Source organism: Crocodylus porosus, unplaced genomic scaffold (genome assembly GCF_001723895.1).
Source record: "Crocodylus porosus isolate Cpor-Errol unplaced genomic scaffold, CroPor_comp1, whole genome shotgun sequence".
Taxonomy (NCBI): Eukaryota; Metazoa; Chordata; order Crocodylia; family Crocodylidae; genus Crocodylus; species Crocodylus porosus.
In genome coordinates this window covers 13,758,592-13,780,963 of record NW_017728951.1, presented here as the reverse complement: position 1 = coordinate 13,780,963, position 22,372 = coordinate 13,758,592, and the positions used below count along the sequence as shown (strand labels likewise).

The window sequence follows — 22,372 nt, the reverse complement described above, 5'->3', positions numbered from 1 at the left end:
CACTTTGCTATTTTTAGATCTTGCAGAAGGAAGGAAACAAGAAAACAGACTTGGTCGTAGATGTTGGGCCATGCCTTTCTCATAAACTTCCTGTGGTGCTTTAAGGAGTGTAGTTTTGCCTGGCCTAAGAGGCACAAATATTGCAGTTTGCTGTGTGAAGAAGTGGGAACCTGCCCTCTTTTACAACAGTGCTAAACCCAGGCAGCTCTTTAGGCTTTTAGTCAGGGAAACGCACAGAATGAAACATAAAGAGAGTAAAAGTTGATTGCCCAAATAGGATGCAGCACTATCTGATGTATACTACCCTGTCATAAATGCCCATGGTGAGATGGACAATTATTTAGCTGCATTTCAGCCTCATCTCCACAAGTCAGAGGTTTTATCTCCTATAAAAGGTGATTTTTTTCACTGCTGAAGGATATTTGTAAAAGAAAGGTACTAACTCCACAACTAATATTGTATATGCATTTACTTACTGAAAAAAAATGCTTGCTTTTTATACTGTCCTAATTTTCTCTCCTAATATACTTAGTGAGTACAAAGAAAGCACTGGTTTTCACAGCAGGCTTCTAATGGCATGTAACAGAAGGAGGGTTAAAAGGTAACTCTAACGCCATAATGGAATAAAAGGGGTTTTCAATACATTGTAATCAGTAAGAAGAGATACATGATCAAAAATGAACAAGTAACAAATTTAGGAGGAAAGTTCTGGATTTAGTTCTCAAGACTGGCCAAGTTACTTTTAGTATCAAATGTACACAATGCACAAAGGCACGTTAAGTTGAGCTTTGAGGAGTCCTCTCTCATACACATTATACTCAAAAAAATGCATTTGCTACAAATGATATGCCACTAAGTCTCCTCTCCTAAGCAAAAGGTACCTCTGCACCCTCTAAATCAGGAGGGGCCAACCTGCAGCACACATGCCACAAGTGGCACAATCAGCCCACGTGTGTAGCACATGCCAGCTCAGACAAAGAGCCGACAGCACAAGGGAGACCAGGCAAAGAGCAGAAAACAGAACAGTTGATCAAATAAGAGAAGGGAATCAGAGTGGCATGGGGCTTACTGTATTTATTTGAATCCAAGGCAAAGTTTTTCCACGTAGCCTGGGGGGGAAAAAAGGTCTCACCTTGGATTCAAGTACAAGCTCAGGCCCTGGCTTTGGCTCCAGGCTTAGGGCTGAACCTGGAGCTGAACAGCCACATGTCCTGGGCTGGAGTGGTTGGTTTAGTGGGGAAGCGGGCACACAGCAGGGAAAGCACAGGGAAAGGCCATGGGGAGAGGGCTGGGGCATACAACCTGCTCCCCCACTCCCTGCCCTTACTTTCTGCTGTAGCTCTGCTCCAGATAGGGGCACTTGGCAGCAGCAACCCCACCCAACCAAGCCAGGGAGCCATGGCGGCAGCTCCCAACGGGCCAGACTAGGGTTGAAGGGACCTGGAGCAGAAGATAAGCAGGGAGGGGCAGCTGGATTGGAGGAAGGGATGGGGTGGGGAGCTGACAGGCAGAGTCATCGGGGTGCATCAATAAAGATTTTTTTTGGCCGATACTGATGACTGATTATTAACCAGCCATATCAGCTCATACCTATCCGATAGCCAAAATGCAGCCCAGCAGCTTGGAGAGCACCATCTAGCTACTAAGTTGGGGGAGGAGGGGGGAAGAGGCATGGGGGAGGGAAGGGGTTGGAGGTGGGGCAGATTGAGGCCCCCATGGTGAGGAAGGGAGGGAGTGGGGCTGAGGCAGGTGGTGCCCAGCCTGGGGTGGGGCGCAAGACAAAACTGCAGGCAGCTCGTCACAGGGGGTGTGGAGGTGTGGGGGTGCTCCCTGCTACACACACCCCTGGGAAAGATATGGAGGGCATTTGCCCCCACCCTGCCGGATGTGTGTTTGGGGTGTGGGCAGACAGCCCACTGCAGGCTCAAGGCCAGGGGATGTACTCAACCCCCCCGCAGCAGGGGCTGGGCCAAGGCAGAGCAGGTAGTGACAGCACTGGGAAGGGGGGCTGTTCTCTCCCAGCACCACCGCCACCAACCGCCCACCCCCAAAGAAGCCCCAGCCCAAACCCCTGGGCAGGAAGAGGCCAGCGCAGCCCCCAGTGGGCAGCCAGCCCTTGCCCTGCACACATATCAGGGTGCATGCAGCAGCAGGGAGCCTCCTGCCCTCCCCACCCCCAGCTCCCCACAGATGAGCCACCTGCGGCTCCACCCCATGTCCTGCCCCGGCTGGGCAGTGCCTACCCCTGTCCCACTCCCTCCCCATTCCTGGCCGCATACGTGCAACATTTATCAGAAACGTTACTGGCTACACCAACCCAAAAAATGCCAATTGCCAATAATGTCAATTTTCCTTTTATCGGTGCCAATCTAATATGGACCGATATATTAGCATACTTCTAATAGACACAGGCACGGAGGGGAAGGCAGGCACATGGCAGGGAACAGGCAGCAGGGGAGCAATTGGAGTAAGGGGTCTGGGCCTCTCACATCCACTGCTGCTTTCCCCACAACAGCAGTTGGGGGGACAAATTGAAGATGTCCCCCAGTAATTAGATTCTTTAGATGGAAACTTATAAATTTGTTATAATTGTCGATGTATAAAATCTAATTATTGGGGGATCATCTTGGATTCAAGTAAATACAGTAGTTTGTGACAAACCTGCCCAAAAGGTTGGCCTCCACTGCTCTAAAACATGCACCCTCCATTTCCCCACCCCAAATAGTCTTCAAAGGATAAGTCCACTTGTGCTACCTGAACAAGTGATTTCCGATTTAAGAGTTGGTGTATAACAACTGAGGAATGTTCTAAAACAAGACGCTTTGACGAGTCTCTTTATTTGTTCAACATCTATCTTACGTTAGGCATCTGTCCTTCTCACTTGAGTAAGCAATTTCACAAAAGATTTTCTATTAAAAAAGTTCTGCAAGCTATTTGTAATATACTATTCCTTTACATCTGAACACTCTCATTCAATATATTGTAATCTAATCTGCCATTAGTTTCCTGCATAGAAGGTTTTAGTATTTTCCCTCCAAAATGAGCATAACCTTATTCTCGTCTAACGAAACACTTGTCACAAAACTCTACTGATTAATGACTTGTCCATCTCTAAATGCTACTTGGCTCTCTAGAGTCCCTAGGATACCCTAACTTCACAAAACTCAGTAAACCAAAAATATATAAATTCGGTAACCATTAACTCCTTATAACCAAACAGAACATTATGGGTTGGTTTCCAATCCAAAGAGATGACTCAGTGATTTCAGCAGAACTATACATGTGCTTTAAGATGCAAATGTCTAAATAAATACTTGTTAAAAGGCTACACTATCAGCCAAATATACCAATTCCCACTGTTAAATAATTAACTGAGTAGATTAACATGTCCATGCTACCTTTCTGCATATTTACAGTGGCCAAAGCATCTAACAGTAGGAAGGACTGAATATCAAATGCCATTTCCTTCCGAAGAAAGATCCTTGCAGTTAAAATAAGCTGCACTTTTCCTCAAAAGGATTTTCCCCCTGGTTACCAATTAACACAAGCAGCTCCAAACTTACGAGAACAGCATTACTGTAAATTTTAAAACTATTTCCTCCCCTTGTTGTTCACAATTCCTTAGATGTCCAAATGTAAATTTATATATTCCACCAAGCTTCTTTCTACACGTTAGACAATATGTTCAGTAGAAGAGTTGCTCGTAACTGTCAGACTTCAATCAATCTGGCTTCAAAGACTCTTTCCACTACCGTACATCTATAGTCACATAAATAGCCCCAGTGACTTCAGTAAGCGTACTTGCATAAATGACTGTATTAGCTTACAAAGTCAGGCAGCAACAATGGATCCAGTACCTACCAGCCTTGAGAATGTCTGGTTAATTAGACATCATTAAGATTAACCTAGAGTGACTGAAACAGATTGGCACTTCTTTTTAGAACACCTTTATCATAAAAAATAAAGATATGATTCAAGCCAAAATTTCCCATTCTTGGTCTTAGTCGAGAAGCAATTATTGAAAAGATAACAAAAATCCATTCTGCCACTTAGACTGTGGAAAAAGTAGCGAAGTGTGACAATTACCTTTTTACAACTAGATGAAGCGATTATGAAAGTCTTTAAGCTGCCATTTTCCTTTAACTAAAGAACTGTAACAGCAGTAACACTGAAAAGAAAAGCAGAAGATACCATTGCTTGGGTACATACGAATTAAAACCACCAAAATTCTACCACTAAAACTTACTTGGTATCATCATCACAGTCTCCTGTGCAACCACACTGAATTTTGAGTTCTGCAATAATTCCCAAGTTCTTGACGGTCAAGTTAAACTACAGCCTGGATGAAGTAAATGGAAAATTGCTAAGAGGATTGCATAAAATGCATGGGTGGATGCTGCTATATTACCGCAAAGAATCCAATTGCAAACCTACAATGCCCCTGTCTGCAGAACATGGCAAAGGGGGGCGGGGTGGGAGATAGAGAGAGAGAGGTGGAGTACAGCAAAGTCAAGAAGCAAAATTCAGACAGAGGGAAGAAACAACAGTCCTGCTGAACGACAAAGGAAGCCAAGAGAAAACCTGGAACAGCCTCCCCACCTGAGGCTCAATGGTGAAGGTGTACTGACACAGAGCTCTAGGATGAGCCCCCAAGACAATCCCAGTGGAGTCCAGCTACATACAAACGTCGTCAACCTTAACAATTGCCTTCTTTGGGCTCCTGGTACCTTCATAAGCAACACACGCCAGCCAGAATCACTAATGCCTGTAAAATGTTTCACACAATTTTCTACCTCCACCCTGACATGCTCTGTTCTACTCCCTTCCCATTACAGCCACAGGCTTTGAAAAGTGCCCCTCTATACTCACTATGCTGAGAGCTGCTGAATTGTACAAAAGCAAGACTTATCCACTTTGTTAACTCTTTATGGAAAAAAATTCAGAGGTCTCATTGATTTTTTTTCCTTGTAGGCCAACCCTTTAAACATTAATGCATTCAGGTGCCTTAGCAGGGGCTCCAAGGCTTGAGCACAGGAAACTAGGGATCAGAGGAAATGCAAAAAAACTGAGAGGTTCATTGGAAAGTACACCTAGACATTATGCAGCAAGACAAACATTTTACGTGGAGTCAAACACCCACAGGCTATACTGAATGGACCTCAGCTCTCGACCTCTCCACCAAAGGGACAGTATGGCATGTCACAGTATTCCTTCCACCCATCATCAGTGGAAAATAAGGCACATTGTTATGATAACTCATACACTGACCTGAGATTCATTAAAGAGTTGCATTTAAGCAGTTTACAAGCATTCCTGCCAGTTTTAATTTTCTGAAAGCCTAGATTTACTTTGTCTCACACAACTGATATGATCTCCAAATCATAACTCCTCATAAATCATTTAAAACCCATCTACAACTCAGAGTGACGATGCCATTCCCATCATGCTCCCAAGTCCTCACTCAGCTACACGATGCACTCCTGTACCGGTCCTCATGCCAAATCGTTTAAAAACAGCAAGCAATTCTTCCATTTCTCCTTTTCACTAGCCTTTCCCCCTTTACTTCAAAACTTTCATGTTAAGCACAACTATACACAGCTCATGAGCAGGGATCCAAGTTTTCCTTTCACCGTGAAAAAACACAGGAAAAGGCAATTTTCTCATTTCAAGGAGAAAAACGCAGATTTTCTCCTTTAAAGAAGAAAGGAAACAGAGGGTTTCTCTTTGCAGGCTGGCAGAGTTCCAGAGCTCCCCAGCGCTGCATGTACTCCTGGGGAGGGGGGCACATGTCCCCCAGATTTGTACATGGGGTGGGGGCAGATGCAGAGCAGGGACCCAGATCCACAGCCCCCTGCACCCCCACTCCCAGCAGCACCTGAGCCCTGGCTATTGCCCAGGTCAGGCAACAGCTGCTGCAGCCCAAGCACAGTGCAGAGCCCGGCTTCCCCACAAGCGGCACGGCTGGAGCAGAGCCCATGGGGAGGGGCAGCTGCGGTCTTGGGGCTCCTCACCCTGCTGCCTGCTCCCCAGATGCCTCCACAGCCCAGAATGCAGGACCCAGCATGGCAGGGCAAGGAGGCTCGGTACTGCCACCAGGAGCCCCGCGACATCATGGCAAGGTGCCCCTTGCCCACTTGGCAGCAGTGGAGGTGGCAACAAGGAGTTGTGCCCCAGCTGCTGCTGGGTGGGCAAGAGGCACCTCCCGGTGTCAGCACTGGACTACTGGCGGCAACACCCAGCCTCCCTGCCCCGCTCCACTCTGTCCTCCCGCACTGAGTCCTGTCCAATGGGCCACAGAGGCCCCCAGGGAAAGGGCAGCACGGCAGACAGCCCCGAGCCTGTGATGTGGGCTGATAGCCTGTTTCATAGTTTCAGCTACTATGAAACAAGCCATCAGCCTACATCCCCCCACCCCACCACGGACTCTGCTCCAGCCATGCCACCCATGGGGGAGGGGGAGCCAGGCTCTGCAATCCTCTCCACTACAGCAGCCGCTGCCTCCCAGTGGCAGCAAGCGGGCCTCAAGAGCTGCTGGGGGGGGGGTAGGGGCCTGCGGACCCAGGTCCCTGGCCCTGTAGCCCTGGCTGCAGGGGGCAGGAAGCTACAGGTGGGAACTGATAGGTAGTGGCCAGGGGACTGAAGGTTGGGAGTGAGGGGCATCAGCAGGGCTGGGGGCTGTGGCTTGGGACTGAGGGGCAATGGCATGGGCAGGACACTAGCATATCAGGGCTGCTGAGCGCCACAAAGGGGGGGTGGGGAACACAGCCACAGGTGAACCTGCATCCTGGTGAGTGAAAGGGGTAGACAGAGCTTTGATTTTCCATGATAAAAACCCCAAAATCAGATGCCAACATTTATAGGTATTTATAACTTACTATATTATAGTGATTGAGCCACTGGTAAGCGCCAAACTACTTTAAAATGGTAACTATATCAATAAGACATTCTGTTCAACTGGACACACACACAGACACACATTGACATGTCACTTTAATTTTGGAAAAATGCAGATTCCGGGGGTTTTAATTAGAGAATGTGCTACAGAGAAAACCAGGATCCCTGGTCATGAGGCATCTCCAATGACTTTTTAATCTACAAAATAAGCATTTGTTAATCATGCCACTTCTGCTAAAGCAATAGTCCAATTTTCTTTGTTGCCATTTGTGCCTCTGATGTAGGGTTTGAGACATGGAAGCAAGGGGGATCTTTAATAATATAGGAGTTTCTGGAAACAAAAGACATTTTCCCCCCTCACATCATTACGTCAATGACAATGACAATGACAATTCTGGCAGACATCAGCAGTTACCACCAGTTTCTTGACTGTCACAACAGTTCTCTCTCTGATGTTATCTGCACCAGACAGCTGGGGATGCACAACAGGAATTAGATCCAGTAGTTATGCAGCCACTTGATTGCTCCAGATTTGTAGCTGGATTGGATCCCTTTGCTCAGTACTTGTTGTATAAATCCAACCATGTACAGCAGGCAATTTTTCAGGGTTCATCTCAAGACATTCAACCTCTGCAGTCTCATTTCTACTGCTACAGAACAGTGGCAGTTGTGGACATTCCTCAAATACAGAAGCTGCTTTAATATTTTGCTCTTTGATTACCTATATTCTTTTATGATTATTAAGCCTCCTGATAAATCCACTTAGACATAAGGACAGAGTTTTGATAAAACCCTTTATTAGATTTCATAGACATTAGGGCTGGAAGGGACCTCGAGAGATCACCGAGTCCAGCCCCCTGCCCAAAGGGCGGGAAGTCAGCTGGGGTCATAGGATCCCAGCAAGATAAGTATCCAATTTGTTCTTGAAGGTGTTCAATGTAGGTGCTTGAACCACCTCCAATGGCAGGCTGTTACAGACCTTGGGGGCTTGGACAGTAAAGAAATTCTTCCTCATGTCCAGCCTGAAATGGTCTTGCAGGAGTTTATAACCGTTTGACCTCGTCATACCCCGGGGCACTCTGGTGAACAAACGTTCCCCCAGATATTGGTGGTCACCCCAGATAAACTTATAGGTAGCCATCAGATCGTCCCTGAGCCTGCGCTTTTTCAGGCTAAAGAGCCCCATGGCTCTCAGCCTGTCGTCATAAGCTCTGTTTTAGAGATATCACAGAGAACAGTGTAAACATAATTTCATAGCCTTGAACCTCCCCCTCTACCTCCTACCCCCATTTATAACTAGTTTCCATATATCTTCTCAGATTTCATCAAAGTGCAAATAATGGCACAAATCTAATTTGAGCCTTTTTTCTGATGATCTACGTAAGTCAGGCAAGTACGGCCAATATTATATTTTCTTAAGACTTCTCAGAAGTCCTCAGAGCAGAAACAGCACTAAACTGATGGCGGTCTCTGCTTTCTGTACAATAGCAAGCACACTGTGGCATTTAAAAACCACAGAAGTTATGTTCTTCACCAAGACTAGAGTGAAGTCCATGTCTGATGTCACATTTAAGGCACAACTGACACGTAAATGTGTAATATGTTGCTACCTGTCACTTTCAACCAATTTATGGCACCATAAAATGGCAAGCAAACCACAAAGATATTATGTATATAATAGAACATCTTTGTGGCTGGTTTGTCCAGTGCCATAAATTGATGGTACGACTCATGCCACCTGATGTCCCAGGCGCAACAATGGGCTGCTGAGCATACAGGTTGAAAGGGAACCCCCTCCTGAGAACCTTGCAACCCATAAACTCAGGCACTTTAAGGCAAGCTGGTACATTTGCAGTCATGTCTTGCCAGTCAGCATGCCAGGCCCTTGGCTGCCAGACACACTGGGTTAAACTCCCTGGAGGGGAAGAGCCCCTAAGTCTGCCTCCATGCCCTCCACTCCCCTTCCCCCCAGCATCCTGATAATGACACAAAGAACATGTCTAGGGAGTGAAGACTACACAAGAAATGGAAATGTCTAAGCACAGGCTTACCTAAAACTCCTAGGCTGCTTACAGACATTAAAAACATGCTTTCCTGGAAGCAGCACATGAGTTCAACCCGTCTCTGCAGCATCTGCATAGATCAGGCACTTCAGCAAGGGATTTTTGGCACTTTTATCTAACAACCAATTCAATCAGCTATTAGATAAAAGCACCCAAAGAGCCACACTAAAGCACCCGATCTATATGGGCATTGGGCAAGCTGGATCCAACTAAAGTGACACCTCTTCAGGGCACATGCAGGGCTAATTGTGGGTGTGCATGGGATTTAAAGTAAAGGGCCAGGTGTGTTTTGTTTTTTTAAATGTCTGTAAGCAGCTTTAATGACAAAATTCTAGTCATCACAAACTGACAAGAGTCTTTATAGCAAAAGATGGAAAGTTGCTCTGAAGTGGAAGATAGGGATGAAAATAAAGCTGCTAAAATCTGAACACTGTAATATTGTGCTAGAAAAGATTTGACATTCTGCCACAAACTCTAAAGAACTGGAAAGATACAAATACTGCCCTTTTCACATGGTTTTTATCTAGTCAAGCTACTTTGTGCTGGTTTTTAAAAATCATTCTGTTTGCATAAAACAACCTCATTTATAAATTGTAAACAGTCTCCACAGATCCTCGCACAGTCTTAATTAAGTGATTCAACAGTTCAATTGCTTTTCATATGGTGCTGTTAAACGGATCTAGAACAGTAAAGTTCAAGATCAAAATGAGTGCGTACAATGTTTCCACTCTGACAGCCAGCAACATTTTCATTTCCAGGTTGAACAAAGGAAATACAACAATTAAAGCTGCAAATACAACAATTACAACAATAAACAAATGCAACAATTAAAGCTCAGCCTCCTTCAACCTTGCTGCTTAGTCTTGCACTTCCATTTTATGTCCACCCATGAAGACTGTGGTCACTCCAGTACAGAATATTTAAGCAGGACTCAGCAATCCATTTCTAAAATGCAAAAAGCAACAAGTACAAAAGCAATGCATGTCTCATAATGTGTAAAGCTACAAAGTACATGGGGAATGCAAAAAAGCTTTCAAATAGTTAATTTGCAAAGGAAAAACTAATTACAAATTAAAAAAAAAAAAAAAACCTCATCCACTACAGCACTATTTATTCTAAAAAGAATGCTACTGTGTAGTCCATAAGGCTACTGCAATAAAGCACTGGACTATGCTGCTTTCAAAATAACCACATATCTACACTCTATTGCCACCTACAGTGCGAGTAATGAATATCAAGTTAATTGCCAACTGTACTGGAGAGACGTTAGTTTTGTTACCAAGAGTACAAGACGAAAAACCCTTTACCAATCTGACTGTTACCGTTAAAAACTGTTCAACTAAAGTAAACAGAAAGAGGGACGCCTTAAGAGACCAAGCTAACAAATATTTTCAACAGCAATGGTCTCAAGTCAAAAGTGAATTGCAATGGGTTCAGAGACGAGGATAGATTTTCATAATACAAGGAACTACTAGAAAAGAGGAGACTAGAGACACCCAAACTGTTCAAGTGTTGTTTAGATATTTGACAATTTATTTTTTTTGTCTGGGACAACATTTTAAAGGTGCACCGATATATCAGTGCGTATCGGATCTGCACTGATAAAAGGAAAATTGACACTATCGGCAAACGGCTTTTTTTGCCTGGTGTATGTAGCCAACAATGTCACGGATAAATGTCATGTGCATGCATGCAGCCACAACATGCACCCAGCCAGAAAGCATTATCCAGCCGGTAGGTTGCGGGGGGGAAGGGGGAAAACAGATTGAGGCCCCCACAATGAGGGAGGGAGTGGTGCTGAGGCAGAAGCAGGCACTGCCCAGCCAGGCAAGGCGGGGAGCGGGGGCAGCAATTCGGAGGGGCACAGGGGGGGGAAGCAGCTCCATGCCACACAGCTACACACCTCTGAGGGAAGCAGATTTGTGCATGGGAGGAAGGCTGACTGCCCACTGCAGGCTCAGAGCCAGGGACTACGCTGGCTTCTTCCCAGCATGGGGGCTGGGTGGGCTGGGATGGCAGTCAAGCAGCAGCGACTGGGGGGGAGCAGGCTACGGGATGGGTTATGGCCACCCCAAAATTCACTGTAGCCATTCCTCCCAGAGCGCAGCCCCAGACCAGCCACAACACCAAGAAGAGACCAGTGTAGCCCCTGGCCCCAAGGCCACAGCGGGCAGCCCACCTTTGCCCCATGCACCAATCCAGAAGGCACATGCCCCCCATGCCTCCCCCAGGGGTGCACACAACAGCAGGGACCCCCCCCCAGCTCCATTCTGTACCCCACTCCAGCTGGGAAGCACCTGCCCCAGAGACACTCCTTCCCTCATTGTGGGGGCCTTGATCTGCCCCCTCCTCTCCCCCACCACAGACTTACCAGCCAGACGCTGCTCTCCAAACTGCCAAGCTGTATATCAGCTAATGGATCAGCAACAGCCAATATAGTTGGTTAATTATTGGCCATTGGTATCAGCCAAAAAAAAAATCTTTATTGGTGCACTCCTAAATATTTTGCTTGCCTGCCATTTTATCTTGTTACCCTTTTTGGCACAAAGCTGCAATTCTCCTGCTTTGTGGTGGGTCCCATCACATCAGTCCAGAACAGTGTTTACCTGCCATGGAGGAACTACAGATATCCCCAACTGTTGCTTCTGCCATCATAACCATGCCAATACCTCCAGAAGCAACTAGCAGAAAATTTCAGGCTTTTATTTGGACCGTGGCTCCCCTTCTTTACCTTGGCATCTTATCCTTCCCTCTTTATAAGCAGCAACTACTTTCCATTTCTTCCAATTGGTCTTTGAAACGCACTTTTACAGTGAATAAGCTCCAAACCAGGGGTGTACAACAAGACCTCGAGGGCCTCACGTGACCCGTCATGAAAACCCTAGTGGCCCACCCTGTTTATTAAATGAAAAGTATTAAAAAAAAAAATCAAAATAAGTCCTGAAATTTGTATGTGTGCCAACACACACTGCTCAGTTTCCCTTTAGCAAGTATGCCATGAGCTTATATCCAGCTCAGAGCAGATCCCATGAGTGGCAGCCCTCTATTGGAAAGCATATCCCACAAACAGCCCTCAAGTCAGAGCTATGCACCTCTGCACTACTTGCTGCTCACTAACAGGAAAGCTGGTTCAGCTTGTTTAAAGAACTTGGAGAAATTCAAATCATAGCAAGCAAAACTGAATGAGACAAAATTGAACTGGTTTCTATAAAGGCAAGATTTCAATACCCTGTGATGGGCCCTGCCCCAGATATGGCCTGGGTGCACCCTCAGGACATAATCCCAGTGTGTTTCTACATCTTTGGGTGAGAACTGAGCAAGGTGCTCCAAGGGCCAACTCCTTGGTCTGTGGTGTTTCAGCCCTCCCCATCTCACTCAGACTTTGCCAGCCCTTAGCAGAGGGGATTTTGCCAACTAGAATGATCACACCCTTGTCTGGTTATGCACTCATAAAATAGAGGGATCCCCCTTTTCTGTGGAGTGGACAAGTCTGAATGGTCAAAATACTCTGGGATCATAAAGTATCGGTGACATCAAGTAGGTTACAATAAGGTAACTAAAGGATTTGATATACAAAAAATTAAGAACAAATATAAGAAATCAGAAACCATGTGCTGAGAGGCATACAAAGATACATGAGGAAAAGCAAAGGGAAAAAAAAAAAAAAAAAAAAAAAAAAAAAATCAACCTATTCTTAGCATGCCCCTAATATCCAAGGATGTACTCCCTAGCCAGCTTCCCAGGTCAGCAAGCAGACCCTGCCTCTGACCTCAAGCTGTAGTCTTCTACATCTGTCAGCCTGTCTGCGTAGTCTGCTTTTCTCTAGCTAAAGCAGTTGTTCACAACTTTTTTAGACTGCGGATCGACAAGCTGCAGACCGGAAGTGACTGGTATACTGCAGACTGGCAGCCAACCCTTTTTTATACTCAGGATAAAAAAGGGTTGGCTGCCGGTCTGCAGTATGCTGATCATTTCTGAACTTCCAGTCCAGCAGGTGACCCACGTTCCTTCGTGGCCCGGTACCAGGCCACAGCCCAGGGGTTGGGAACCTCTAGACTAAAGGATTCTAGCCTCTCCTGTACCCAGAAAAAATAAAGCAAGTCATACCTTTCTTCTTGCTCTCTCCCACACCGACAGGTACATGCTTATCAGATGAGAAATCTTTCCTGATACAATTAAGACCAGGAACATAGCTGTATCTTTTCAAACACTGATATTTGCTAATCCAATAGCCATCTGTCTTGTAATTGCCCCTGAGTAGGAAAGTTCTCTCCGTATCTAGGCGTTACTCTTGGACACCCCTTCTTTAAAATGGCTATTTGAGAGCAAACAATGCTTGAAATGCTAATTTTCAGCCACTGTCTCTTCTAAGCACGAATAGTTGAGGATCACTCAGGTTAATAAGTGCTTTCCTAAAACAGCCTTGGGTGTGATGTAAAGATATAATCACAATTACATTTGTATCAAGTACTATAATACAGACAGACAAAAAATGATACAGCTGAACAGCTTCATACAAGCTAGAAGAGGAGACTAAACAGCACAGAAGTAAATCTAATTTAGGAGAATATCCATACAGGTCATACCACCAAATCCAAAGGGCAACTTGGGTTTTACGGTGAATTCATGACACCTTACAACTGTATTCATATTAGCTTTAAACTAAATCTGTAGTTTAAATATTAATTACATTGTCGTAGTTTAAGTCACTGTCTTAATAGCTTCTACTAATCCAAAGAGACAATGCTGATACTGATTTAAGTAAAACCAGTACAAGTTGTATGTATAAATGAGGCCTTAGAGAGAAATCACATCTTGAAGTAGAAATATTAAAGAGTGCCCAATTATACAGAACCACGCAATTAACTCATCCATTTAATCTACACCAAATACAAATTGCACTTTAAGAACTTAGATTCACGGAGCTGGAGGGAAAAGTAATTATGAACCCAAAACATTCAGGGAGAATAAAAACAAAGAAAATAGTTAACATGTCAGGATACGGCTTTTTCTTGTTGGAAGATTAAGGGTCGATATTAAATGTGTTCCTCCCTTCAGTGAGTAACCAAGGAAACATACACACACACTATACATATCAGCACCTTAATTTAGCTAAACAGAGGTTAGGAGGATTGAATACGCTGCAAAAAGTGTCATTTTTAACAGTAAATATTGCAGCTATTACTTTGAAATATTTGGAAATAGCTGAAAGCATATGGGAACACTGCCCTATGGAAGGAATCCAAAGCACATTTTACTGCATAATAAATCTTTATAGGCAATTGTACCTGATCACTCGATAAACACAGCCAAGTCAAAGATGCTTTGAAACAGAATTAAACTGTGAAAATGAAAGATGGCTAATTAAAAAGTCTACCTCCCCTCCTGCTTAATTATGAGTACATATAAAAAAAATGAACACACTGTTGAAGCATATTTTGGAATTCTCCAAATGCCAACATACAAATAAGCTGGTAGAAACGGACACAAGTGCTCATCGCAATAACTGCCAATGAGTTTTGCTGCACAGAGGTCTTGTAGGAAAAAAGAGGCCAAACAATGGGTCTTAAAATCTGCAAGTCTCAAATCATATGACTGATTCGAGACAAAAATCATCTAACAAAGTCAAAGGTCACATCATGCTCTGTTATAATCATCCTGTCACCTGCCACAAGGTGCATCGAACCTATGCCAAGAAGCTGTTGCAAGAACACAGGTTGCACTAAGTAGTTCTCTCAATTATTCTTGCAATAGCCTATGTCAAAACAGCACCTTTGATTTTAACAGGAGCACTGTAATGCATCTAGGCACAGCAAACTTTAATATATCTGCCTCTATAAATTCTGAAAAACTCGAACCTCACAGTTGGCTGTTTTGGACTCTTGTTTCAAAGTATAGATAGTTTTGCAATATAAGTAATTAATAGGGGTGTGTCCCAGCACATTCCCTCTTTCACCATAGGGGTCTTGATCCACCCCCTCCCTACGCTCCCTCCCCCACAGATTTACCGGCCGGACACTACTCTCCAAGCTGCCAGGCCGCGTTCCTGGCCACACGCATGCTGCAGCTGTGCACATGCATGTGGCATTTAAATCGGTGACATTATTGGTTATGCTGGCCAAGAAAAGCCTATTGCCAATAAGGTCAATTTTCCTTTCATTGGTGCCATGCCACTGTGGACCAATATATCCATGCACATCTGTAAGTCATGTAATAAAGTGGTATTACCTGCACTGGCTTAGACAGTTTTATAACAATGGTCAACAGTGCAATTCAAGCATCAGTTGTAGCAGATGATCATAATTAGGATCTACTTAATTCCTGCTGGGCAAGGCTGGGTTTTTCTCCCTGACAATTCCATGCCAAAAATCACAGTGATTGCCATTTTTGCAGGGTTCACAGAAACCACTTTTTTGAGGATTCCAGGAAATCATGAATAGTCATAATACCTATAGTGGTTCTTATTGGGGAATTAAGACCTTATGAAGACTTTGTTCTGATTTCCCACTTACTTTACAGCCCTGAAGAATACAGTAAACAATTCCTAGTGATCAAAATAAAAATCTACATACCAAACAACACCTTGCTTTCCAAATTTAGTTTCAATTTTATGAACTAAGCAATATTAGGGAAGCTGTGAGTTATTGTCACTATGACTGCACTATTATATTTTGATGGGTCCATTTATTTAACAGCCAAAAGTAAAGCAGATCCAAATAATATTCAAAGCTATCTTACAATCTAGTTGTCACTTATCCAAAACATTGTTAAAAGTAGTTGGGTTTTAGAAGGAAGTGAACTTTCATTTTGTTCCTTGTCTCCTGAATATTTGGAGTTTATGCTCAACTTCTGCATCACACCATTGACATATACTCTGTTCTAAAAACTGAGCAAGTCAGACACCCAATTACAAAGCTCTTTACAACTTTGGTTAAACTATTAACTATATGTTGGTACATAGAAATACAGAAATATATATGGACAGAATGACCTTAAGAAGAAAAATAAAATATAGCAATCATCTTCCATTTTCAGTTTGCCATCTAGACTATGGTAAACGCACTGTCAATACTGTGATTATTTAAGAAATATTAACTCAGAAGATGCAAACACTCAACACATACAAAGAAGTGAATGCAAATTTAAGAGAAGTGCAGAATGTGATAGGATCATATAAACTGCATTAAGATTGCTATAAACCACTGACATCTAGGGACAAGTATGAAAAATACACAACTGTCCCTAACACAATCCATATTAAATACTACCCAATTTATACCGCCCTTCCAATTTAATACTTGCAAGTTCTCCTTACATGGAACAGATCTTGCCTAAATGATATTTATGTAACCCATACTATGGCTTTTATTTTAAAAGCACAACCAATTTTAGCCCTTATGGTTGGGATGACAACCCATCAAACACGAGCCAAATATGTAAAGCAGTGCTGTGCAATTTGACCTATCCTGTGTGTTACTGCCTAAAAACTCAAAAGCCTCTTGGTATTTTTTAGTGTTATACCAATTTACTAAAATTGAAAGCAGTAGAGTCTTAGTAGCAACCCCTCTTTATAGGCCATTTATGCTCTGTTCATACTATAATCAAAAGATCCTAGGGGGAAGATGGGGGTGGGGAAAAATAGATTGTGCAGCTTCTTACCTGCAGCTCCTTTGAGACTCTCTCTAAGTGGTTAGTTATCTTTTTTATTAGGTCACTATACATCTGCTCCGAATGCTGCTGGCATACACATTTATACACACAACTGCAGAAACAAATATAGGAACAAATTATGAATTTACACACTTTGCAATGGAGGGCAACAGACTTCACAATATTTTGTTCAAGTCAGTTTAGGGGTGACGAGGCAACTCTGACCAGGGTGGATTTGATTTAAATCAAATTTGATTTAAATCACTGGTCAGAAAGCCTCAATTTAATAACTTTCTACAAAAACAACAATTCTCATCGTTTGATATAACCTTAATACACAATTCACAACTCAAAGAGATAGATGTAGGTTTCATTTTTAGAAGGTACACATTATACAATTTAAAGCAGCAATTTATTTTGATATTTTTCAGATTAATTTTGAAGCTACATCAGAAAACTGAATTATGATTTGGTTATTTTATTTACCAAAGCTAACTGAAGCTGATACTTGTGAAGTCACTGAGAGGTGAACTATCTCCAATTCACTAGATTAATCATGGATTTGGGGGGAATACTTTTGCCACACTATATCAGGGGAATATCAAATGAGTGCTGTAGCCATATGCTATTAGATTGGGGCTTTCTTCACTTTCCTCTAGATTTCTGCTCATCTGTGATTTCTTCTCTCTTTTATGGTCTGGCAAACCTGCTGCCATCATACATTTTCCCTTCTACCATACCACTCCCTCACTAGATCTCAAAAAAATCAAGGGAGAGGCTATACTCAGAAACCTGACTCTCAAAACTTCTAGAATATTCTGCTCAAAATGTTTCTGTTTTGTTTCTACTACCCCTCCCGCCTTGCATTTATCTCCAGACTCCCTCTCCTTGCCCAGATCTACTCCACCCCCAACAATCCTCTATTTATTTAAGTTCTTGAAACTTTGCACTTAGGCAAGGGCTTAGCTGTGTATACACAAACCTGCGGAGAGAATAGGGTTGAAGGGTGGGTAATTAAGTCTGTTATCTCGCATTCCCATATACTGCTCTTAACAAGGATGTTATCTCTAGAGAGACAAATCCACAGTTTGAGAACTGAAACTAAGCGTCACAGAGTACTGTGATCTTCTAATGGGATCTTCTGGACTGAGCACTGAGTCCCACTGGGTAGAGTTGTTTTCTTCAATCTTTACTAATCTGTAGAAGAGCCTCTGGGAACCCCATAAGATTGGGCCCTTAATATAGTCCATGGTCTGTTGCAACCTATTTATAAAACTTTTCTAAAAAGGTTACATGAATATATTGTCGCTAATAGTATATAATTAGAAGTTATAATCCCTAGCCCATGAGGATATCGTTAAGATTTAATACATCTTAAATTACAAATACCTCTATATAGGGGTTTTTTTTAAAGCATCTTAACAAAATATAATAAAAAAAATGAGACTAAATTAAAAAAATCTGATTTTTTTTAAATAGTTAATTTTTAACCACCCTGACTTTGACAACCTGTACATTAGAGCTACAGTTATGGTCTCAATCCTACCATGAACTCTGCGCTGGAAGACCACTGAGCCAGCATAGATTAAACCCTAAAAGTATTCTACCTCATAAAATTACATAAAAATATATAACACTGGTAGTCATAAAGTTATAGCAAACTAGCATTTACATATGCTTTAAGCCATCAAAAGCCACAAATTTAGACACAAGGATAAAACTTGGCTGGTCACATCTCAAAATCAGAGCACATAAATTACCACCCATTGTCTTGAAATGCAGTATAAATCCTCATCTTCACAGTAATATGAAGACTTGAAGTGAGGAAGACAAAGTCTTAGCTCTGCATTTTATGGTGGGGCCCGATTAGAATCAGACTATCAATTTTACGTCTGATTTTTAAAATGTTTCATTGTTCTTCCATCATGTACATCTATATAATGAAAATACACATAAAACAGTGCACATAAACAATGTACATTGCTTACGCCAAGATGATAAACTAAGCTCATCATGAGACCAGTTTATTAAAACTTTTCCAATTATTTTAATAAGATCTGTGTTCTTTATCCATGCAAAGCTGCACTTTGAGAGTGCAAGTCAAATTAGTTATAGGTCAGACAGGACACAAGTCCTATTCCTGGTTCTAGACATCTCCATGCACCTGTTTCTGGTCCCTGTTCTCTTGCCTATTAGAATGCAATTAAGTTAAGGCGCCTCTTACTATGCACTTGTACAAGTATCTATTACAAAAGGGTCTTGTTCACAAACTCTAGGTGCCATTTTAATTTTAAAAATTTAAAAAATGAAAGGCTAAACCCAGAGATATAAACCTTCTTTACATCCCTGATAAAAAGCACCCAGTTTCATCAACTCCAACTCCTTTGTTTCACTGCCACCTGCAGCAAATGTGCAATATAGACCACACTATGAACCGAAGAACAGGACCTCCCAATAATGCTAGTGAAGTGGTAGGGGTGTAACCTACAGCTTCAGAGGCAGAAAAGCAAAACATCAATTACCATTAACCTGTCTGGCTACTAGAGAATAGTTTTTGGTAGGATTACCATTAACAGAGACAATGAGCCCTTTCTGATGATGTTCTTATTTTGTTCCTTTAGAAGCACTAGAAGGTATGCCAATTTACTAGAGAACACATTATATATATGTGTGTGTGTGTATAGGTGTTCTCCAGCAGCCACTTTTGCAGCCACTTCCCTATGAAGTAGGGAAATCTAGAAACCTCTGCTTGTCCTGCTTTTGCGTGCTTCTTCTCAATTTTCTTCCATGTAGTTTCCACCATTAGTGCCTCACTAAGAGACCAAAAGAGTCTACTGACAGCAGTAAGTCTGAAAATAGCCAGATGCAAACACCTTATGATACAAAATGACCTATTACACCAGCAAGCTGGAGTGATGTTGTAGCTATGATGGTCTAGGAAATATTCAAGAGGCAAGGATTTCTCAGTGATCTAAACCAACCAAATAGATGAGAGATGAGACAAGCTTTTGGAAACAGAGTGCACTTCCTGAAATCTGGGGAACATGCCAAGGTGATCTGAATCAGAGGAGAAAGGCAGATAGTATAAGAGACAGAAGGATTGGTTTGCAGGCTAGTGATCTCTTGCAAACATACCAGCTACACAGATACAGAAAATGGCTTTGTGGTTTCTTTAATAAAAGTGCACAGTATAAGGTCACATCCACCCTAAATGAAGAAGTCAAGCGATTCATTCTGAAATACTATGCAATTATACTGAATGCAATGAAATTATGTGATACTCTACAGACCAGTACTCTAAGCTTTTGCTGCTCTGCACTCCTGTAAGGCCCAATATAGTTAAATACCAGCCTGCATATGCATTCACATAGATTTTATTTTTTACAAAAAATATTTGAACTTTTCTATTTTAAAACTGATTTCTATATTTTCATATCCTGTTTTCAGTTCCTGATTGCAGTTCGAGTCAGACTGCCAATCCTTTTGGCACAGACTTGCACCTCAATGAGAAATCAAGTTCCCAGACAGAGCACTTAGATGACAGTTGAAAGGAAAATGAATACCCCAGTACTGCAAAATTCAAGTTAATTTGATTAGATTTAAAAAGCATTTAAAAAATTCCTCAAAGTATAACCTACGCATTTCACTTTTTGTCCACTACTGAGAGAGGCTCTTTACAAAAATTTGCTTGCTTATTATGAGTTAGAAATAAATAAATCAAATAAATCATGTACAAACAGACTTTAAGAAGGTACTTTAGTTATGCGTTAAGGAAAGATGGCCACTTTGGTCAGTGTACCTTACATTTGAGGGTCCAAAAGCTCCCTCACACAATGAGAAAGGAAGAGATGCAGCAATTCACTCACGTCCAAAACGTGCAATGGCTATCCATAGGGGGGGTCTACCTAAAATCACAGCGGAGCTTGTCAATTTTTGCAGGTTGATTGCGGGCTAAAGCTCCAATTCCACCATCGTTTTGTGACAGCCCCACCCCTCAGCGCTGATTGGTAGAGAGGCTCTAGCAGCAGGAGGGACAAGAGAGCGGCTGCTATCTTATCTGTTGCCCTTCATGCCACCTTCATACATTAGCGACAATATATTCATTCAAGCCAGCACCTTCCCTTCCCAGCAGCCAGGACGGCTGGTTCCCACTGGGGAGCTAGCATTTTATTTTTATTAATCTTTTTTTGGTTGATTTTGCAGACAACCCCAGATTTTGCAGTTTCCACAAAAAATTGTGAAACCGTGAATTACGTAGGTCCTTAGGTATCTGGGTTAAGGTGCTAACTGAGAGAAGAGGTCCAAGTCAAGTCTTGGTTCTGCTACAAACTTCCCATGAGTGCTCAGGCAGGCTAGTTTCTCTCAGTATTCCTGTTCCACAACTTCTTTTCCCCTACCCTCAATATAACTTGCTTGCTTAAACTGAGGCACGTATTTTCTGTAGGCCTGCCTCACCGAGTTGGTCCTAACTTTAAAGTTGAGGCATTCTTGTTTTGGTGCAATACCCAGTTATTCAAAACAGTTACCATGCTTCAGAATTCACACCCTACTTAATCCATGCTATCACAACTGTCGATATACCCTTGTGTTTACCCAGTGTCTAAAACAAGGAGGCTCCAGTCTTAGTTGAGGTCTTTTAGACATGACTCTAATACTAATAAAAACGCAATTCAGGAACTTAAGAATTACTTGGAAGAAGTTTAAAGTCTTCATTCATACACAAATTTATTGACTCGTGACGACATAAGTTATTATTCTTTCTAAGAGAAAAGGGGAAGGAAGTCCAATTATCTGAAAACCACAACCAAGTTTGTATTTGCTCTGTGTATTAAGCCATTTACTTAGTGTTCCTATTGTATGTCGGAGGTCCAGGCTGATAGATGCTTAGCCCTTCTTTACCTGATGGCTATTTTCTAGTTTGAGATTTCGAGATGGGAAGATAGGAGACTTCTGATCAATTCTGAAGAAAGTATCAGTATTCAGTAATGCCGCTGACCTAGCCCTTCCTAATTATTGACAGAGATACTGAGGCCTAGAGCCCGTTAAGACCTATAAGTAGGATTCTTTTTAATTATTTTCAAATTATTGAAATATTACCAATATATTTTAGGTGAGCAGTAACAAGCAGTGTTCCAAGTAGCAGGTGTTTCAGCTACCCAGTTTGGCTCTTCTGTCTAAGGGTCTAAGGAGAATATCAGGAGGGAGACATAAACAGCATAGGAGATGCCAGAGCAAGAAGCTGAAAACTGCATAAAAGTCTGCATTGGAAGTCTGAATTATTTTCACCACTGCTGAGTTCCCCAGTCCTCAGACTGAAAACATGAGAAGTGCCTTTCCATCTACTGGAGGCACCAGCAAGGGTCAACAACTTACCAAGTAAAAGCAGCAGTATTCCCTTCTACTGCTCCCCTGCTCCCTGGGAAACTACCAGTTGCAGGACAGGAACTCCCTTTCATCCCAGATACAGAAACCACTGATCTTCTACTGAAGATTCAGCTCCTTGCAAGATCAGATCCCTAAAAGTAAGTCTAAACTGCTTCCACACTATCCCCAGGGAGCACACACTCAAGCTCTCAGGGAACTTAAACACAGAAACATGAACACGCTTAGCTTCCCCATCTCATTGCCAGGGACTGGTGCTCTCAGCATTCCTGACAGCACCGAGGAAACAGTATATCTATATCCCAAGAGGTCACTTGCGGCACTCACTCAGACACTTACCATACCACCTTCCTCAATTGTCATAGTTAATGGAACATAGATAA

General features: G+C 42.6%; 1 protein-coding gene across 2 annotated transcripts in view; it reads right to left on the bottom strand.

Annotated features, from left to right (window-relative positions):
- CACUL1 (CDK2 associated cullin domain 1) overlaps positions 1 to 22,372 on the bottom strand; it is a 79,499-nt gene that overhangs the window by 49,001 nt on the left and 8,126 nt on the right. For both annotated transcript variants that reach the window (XM_019556103.1, XM_019556101.1), the window contains exon 3: positions 16,617 to 16,719. In XM_019556103.1, coding sequence (XP_019411648.1) covers positions 16,617 to 16,719 — 103 coding nt within the window. The remainder of the gene's footprint in view (positions 1 to 16,616; positions 16,720 to 22,372) is intronic.